We start from the raw sequence: 6000 nt of genomic DNA on the forward strand, positions 1-6000 counted from the left end.
TATAATAAAAAAGCAGCTTGTCCTTTTATCAGGCAATAAATTTCTGTAATGAAAGTATAAAAGATGTCTAAGTATCTACTAGATACAGCAGCATATGGTATCTCTCTCTGAAACTGGAAGACAGGAGCTCCCAAAGCCTTATTCAGAATGCCATAATTATTTATAGAGCATGCTAAGATTGGGTAAACATTGTCGTTGGTTTTAAACATGTACTTTTTAATCTAAATAACAATTGAAGTCATTGCCAGTGAAACATTGGGAGAAAAAAGGCAGAGAGACAAGTAGGCAATATGTTAAAAACAAAAACCAGAACCAAACAAAACTAGTAACATAGAACTTGAATCAAGCATTCTTTTCTCCCAAAAGATGTTACAATTTTGATCATCTTAGCCAACACTTTTTGAGCATCTGCAAGATCATGACATTGGAAATGATTTCATAGGTCATCTAGCCTACTCTCCCACTAGATACATGACCCTTCTGAAACATTCCTGTCAGGTGATCATCAGTGCTCACTTAAATAATTCTCCGCAGCCTCTTCCATTTTTGAACAGCTCCTCTCTTTAGGGAGTGCTTTATTATATTTAGTCAATATATCATTCTGCTAATTCCCAAATTGATCTAAGTTCTACCCTAAATAGAATAAACATAATCCTTCAAAACAGCAACTCTTTAGTTACTTGAGGAGGGAAATAATTTCCTGCCTGTCTTGTCCCCATTGGGTTTCTTTTTTTCCTAGTCCGAGTATTCCTAATTATTTCTAATCATAGTGCTCTTGATATAGTCTCCAAACCCTTTACTATCCCAGTCACTCACTCTGTGCTGGATAAATTCCAGTTTGGGCAGTGTCCTTTATAAAATGTGGCACCTAAAACTGAATTAAACTCCTGATGTAGTCTGACTAAATAATGGAACTCTTTCCTCATTTAATATTAGTGTTTTATTTCTAAAGAGGTAATGTCTTATAGTGGAAAGAACACTGAATCAGAAGTCAGAGGACCTCTGCATTCATTCCCACTTCAAATACTGTAATACTTGGAGACAGTCACCCTTTTGGGTTGTGATTTCTTCATCTGTAAAAATCTAGGACTTGGACAAAATAATTTTGTAGCCAGAGCATGCATCTAAGTCAAGCATGGTTTTGTTCAAGTGACCATTCAGACTTCCACTTGAAGATGTTCAGTGACCAGACACTTACCAACTTTGGTGGCAGCCCTCCCTTTCCATTTTTGGACAGCTTTAATTTTAGTGTTCCCTTAAGTGAGGGAGGTGGTGGAGCATAATGAAAAGATCACTAACTTTGGACGAAATTATCTTAAAGGTCTCTTTCAGCTCTAAATCTATGATTCTATGTTTAACTAAATCTACTTTCCTGTTTTGGCCCTAATTCTTGCTTATGGGACCAAACAGAATACATCTAACCCTCTTTCCATAGGACATATCCTTCTATTGATCCCATGAGTGAGTCTAGCCTTGATTCCTAGTTTCCTTTCCTATTCCATCATTGAATTTGAAGTAATTCATTGTTGTCTTGTTTATTTCTATAGTTTTGTCCTTTTGTTTGTAATTATGAAGCTATGTTTGTGTAATTATGAAGCATGGGTACCTCTACAGTGTTGTGAGACACAGGCTGTCTGATTGATTGATTTTTTTTTTTCCCAGTCTCATCCCTACTCTAATTATTTGAACGAGCTGAAAGGGAGTGTGATTGTTTCTTTAAATGCACTGGAGTTTGTCTAACTGCTTCAGTTACATTGCTTTAGACACACACCATAAGTTAAGAAGGAAACTAGTGCTGGCTGTCATGAATAGCTGGTTTTAATGTTTACAAAGATTTCTAAAATATGGTAAAATTCTATATTTTTTTCTTGTCATGACCATGTGTGGTTAATGTATTGCAACATATTTGACTTGTTTCCCAGATCACTCCATGTTCCTCTGTGTTAAATAATAAACAAATTTAAATTTCTCCACTATATGTTTACTCTGCCACCAGATTGTTGGTCTTTGCAATTATGCTGTACAGTGTCTTACAAATCAAAACACTGTCAGTATTTAAAATGGACTAGATAAGCTGCTTCAGGGCAAACACAGTTCATGTACTTTTTAAAACATTCAACCCTGTTTCTACTATTCAAATTCTATTCCAAAATGTGTTTTACTTATTTCTCATAAATTAATTCAGAAAAGTTCATATGAAATAAGCCTTCTTAATTTTGGTTTAGCATCTCCTTATTTTCTGCAGTAGCCTCACGTGGTACTTCCATACAAATTGATGAGTTTTTATTTTTGTAATGCAGCCTGCATCACGCTACACAGAGTGAAGTGGACAGCTGAGCTTTGGCCTCAGTTACCTGCCAAGTCAGTCCATGTGTAGTCCACTATACTTTGTTGTATACTTTTGGTACAGTCCAAAGAGCTCTTGCTTTGGGGTCAAAAAACCTGGATTCGGGTTCTGTCTTTGATACTTATTACTTGTCTCACCTTGGGGAAGTCATTTTCCTCATCTATAAAATGAAGGATTGTTCTATATGGTCTCTTAGGTTCCTTCCAGTTCTGTATCTGTGAGCCTAATCTACCTTTACCTGTAGACTTATTTAAATATGTGTATGTAGCTGTTTATGTGACAGACTAATTGTTTATACACACATGCACACACACACACACACACACACACACACGCATATTCATGTTTGTTTATATGGATCATTGAAGATGAAGCATGGCACAGTGGATCAAGAACCAGACCTGAGTTCAACTCCCTCCTCTGACACATGTTACAGAGCATGTTTTGACCTTTATTAGTAGGCGTTTCCTCGCTGGGGTTTCTCTATATCATGAAATGTCGTACGTGAGAAATAGAAAAATAGCATGTTTGCACACACATACTATTACAATATAAATACTATACAAAGGATTGGTGGTATATATGTATATTTCATGTGTGTCTCAGTGGAATACATTTAAATGTACACCTCCTTTTTAATATAGGCTTTGGTCATTGAAAATTTTGTCCTATAGGGGATCTTTGGGTTTTGAACTCTTTGCAACATTATTATAATCCCTTCTATGTGCAATGTATTATGAAGCAGCTATAAAAAGTGTAATACCATTACTAATTTGCTGCTTCCGTTTTATTTTATGACTAAATATGCAAGATTTTTGTGAAAGTCTACCTAAAAATTACAATAAAATCATGTCAATAAAATTCAGTCATTAAGAAAATCTACTTAAAAATTTTTAAATTGTTTAAAATTGCCTTAATTTTTTTTTTTAATTTACTTCATTCCCATTTTTTTATTCCATTTTCTGGTTGCAGGGAGGAATTGAGTAACAATAGAATATATGTTAATAAAATTAGCTAGATAATGTAGCTGTCCAAAAATTTTTTTTCAGGTAATTTAAGGCAAAGTATATTTGACCCGTTTTCCAAGACTAGCCACCTAAATTGCCTGCTTCATTTTGTTTCGTTATAACAAAAAGAATTTAAAGAGTATTATTTGTAAATGCTGTTTATTATAAACATACTGTCCTCTTAATACTCTAATGTTAAACTTCCTTCCATGGGAAAAATAAAATTAAGATCAAGGGTTTAAAAGAAAAATAAAGTATTTTCTTGGCTTTTTGTTTTTCAGACCTGAGGATTTTCGGATGTAATTGGGGAAAAGTTGTAAGAAACAATAGAGAAACTTCTGAAACTTTTGAGAGTTCTGATTTCTCCCTGATGCCTTTTTCCCAACCTGAAAATTCAAGAGAACCCAGCTACTGTGTGGAGAAGGTGGTCTGTTAAACACGGATGCAGAAAATTTATAGGGGAAAGAACCAGGAAAATATCTACAGCAAGCTACAAGAAAATAATTTGTTGTATAGGTTGTTCAGTGACCATGTAAATGCTCAGAATAAAATCATTTGCTTAGCTGCTAAGCTTGTCCTTTCATGAAGAAGGCATGAGTTCTCAGTTATCACAAGTCAGTCTCCCCCAACTGACAATCATCCACAACCAAGGTAGTTGGAGTGCTATCGCTAAACTGTGATTTTCATCTACTGTTCGTGCCGTCAGGATAGAATATCAAGACTTTGCTTTCATACTGATCTACTTCTTATATATTTTTTTTTTAGTGAGGCAATGGGGGTTAAGTGACTTGCCCAGGGTCACACAGCTAGTAAGTGTTAAGTGTCTGAGGCCGGATTTGAACTCAGGTCCTCCTGACTCCAGGGCCGGTGCTCTATCCACTGCACCACCTAGCTGCCCCTCTACTTCTTATTTTTAACTTTAAAGTTCTGGTCTGAGTGTAAGTTAGATTTAGTCACCTATATCATTTGTGTGCTCATACATTCCCATTCTCACCCATTGTGGAACAGTTTAATATTTGCACAACCAAATAAAATAATATTTACTTTCTCTACAGTCTCACATGATGGGGCTTCTCTCAGGATTCTGGAAGAAGAATTTGGCCTCTGTGGTGGAGGGTTTATTACTAATAGCTTAATAGCTCACTTTATTTACACGACAATTTGGCATAAGGGATGGAGGGCTCCCCAGACTTAGAGTCAAGGTGACCTGAATTCAAATTCTATCTCATGCTTGTGAAACTCAGTCTCAATGTCTGTGAATCTGTAAAATGGGTACAAAATAATACCTACTTTGCAAGCTTATTTTGAGGATTAAATGATAATACATGTAAAGTGCTTTATAAACCTTAAAACACTATCGATTTTAACTGTTATTATTACTAGTATTATAATAGCACTTTAAGCTGTCATTGAGTGTGCAGACAGGCAGGTTTCACCTGGGGTAGGTATAAGATCCAAATAACTTGAGGTTTAGCATCATTAAATTTTAGAGCCGTGAGACCTTAAGAGAACATCGTCATTCTCTTTATTTTACAGAAAAAGAAACTGAAGCATAGAGAAGTTAAATGAATTGCCCCCAGTAAGTAGAAGAGCCTAGACCAATATCTCAATCAATTCCTTTCTTGAATAAAGCACCACAGAGTGATCTCAGTCACCACAGTTTGGGCCATCTAGAACCTGAAAGTAAGGGGGCATCTTTACACCAAGCAACTAGGGTCAACTAGGTTCTCCTAAAGAGGGTGGGCTAATACTGGGAGCTCCTCCTCTTTTGTTCCTCTAGACAGTCCTTCCGTCAGATTTAACTCCTTCTCCAAGGAGGATATAGAGGATAACAGGGCAAAGGTGTTTTCTCCAGAGAAAGTCAGATGGGGAGCAAAGTCCATAAATAAATGTTAAGCATCATTTATGACCTCATCACTAGGCCCATCTCCATGCCATTCAGATTAATTAAGTTGTTCTGGGATGTAACCGTGGATGATTCATAAATAATGGGAATCCTTTCTTGTGATGAATACCTTATTCCAAATGAATTTGAAAGTAAAAGCAAAAAAGGGGTTTTTTACACTTGGAAATAATGTGGGGGAAAAGAGATTCACTGGAAACACACATCCCTGTCCTAAGTTCTATTCATATAATACAATTGATTTATAAAGAAATGAATTATTCAAGGAAGGTAGAGAAATCCTCATAGTCAACATGCTTAAGGGCCCGAGGTTAAAAGATTCAAGTATTATTCAGGCAAAGAATACTGTCTTAGAATAAGTGCTGCTGTTTCCTTGCTGATTCCATCTGCCCCAGATCAGAAAGCCGTACGAGGCTAACATTTACAGTGCAAATTTCACTAGCTTCTTTCTGCCTGTAGCCCAACAACTGAATGGTTTGGCTTCCCATTTTCAACTGGAAAAGGAGGTACATCTACACCCTGCCAACATCAACAGTAAGCATCCAATCTTTTCTCTCCCAGTCCAAAGTTCCCCCCATGGAACAGGTAGCAAGATCTTGGAGAGGCCGTAAAGCCTATGAGTCTCAGGAAAAGATTCTGTTGCCAGTCTCCACAGTCCTGAGTTTGAATTGGCCAGAAGTGCAACATTTTCCTAATTTAAGGAGTACACGATCTTTCCAAGACAGGCATTAAGGACCCTTTTC

General features: G+C 36.5%; 1 protein-coding gene across 1 annotated transcript in view; it reads left to right on the plus strand.

The window, feature by feature from the left end:
• Positions 1-3924, plus strand: part of MRPL13 (mitochondrial ribosomal protein L13) — a 51801-nt gene extending 47877 nt beyond the window's left edge. The window contains exon 7 of the mRNA XM_043978060.1: positions 3636-3924. Within this exon, the coding sequence (XP_043833995.1) occupies positions 3636-3657 (22 nt within the window). The 3' untranslated portion in view covers positions 3658-3924. The remainder of the gene's footprint in view (positions 1-3635) is intronic.
• The last annotated feature ends 2076 nt before the right edge of the window (positions 3925-6000 follow it).

This window comes from Dromiciops gliroides, chromosome 1 (assembly GCF_019393635.1).
Source record: "Dromiciops gliroides isolate mDroGli1 chromosome 1, mDroGli1.pri, whole genome shotgun sequence".
NCBI lineage: Eukaryota > Metazoa > Chordata > Mammalia > Microbiotheria > Microbiotheriidae > Dromiciops > Dromiciops gliroides.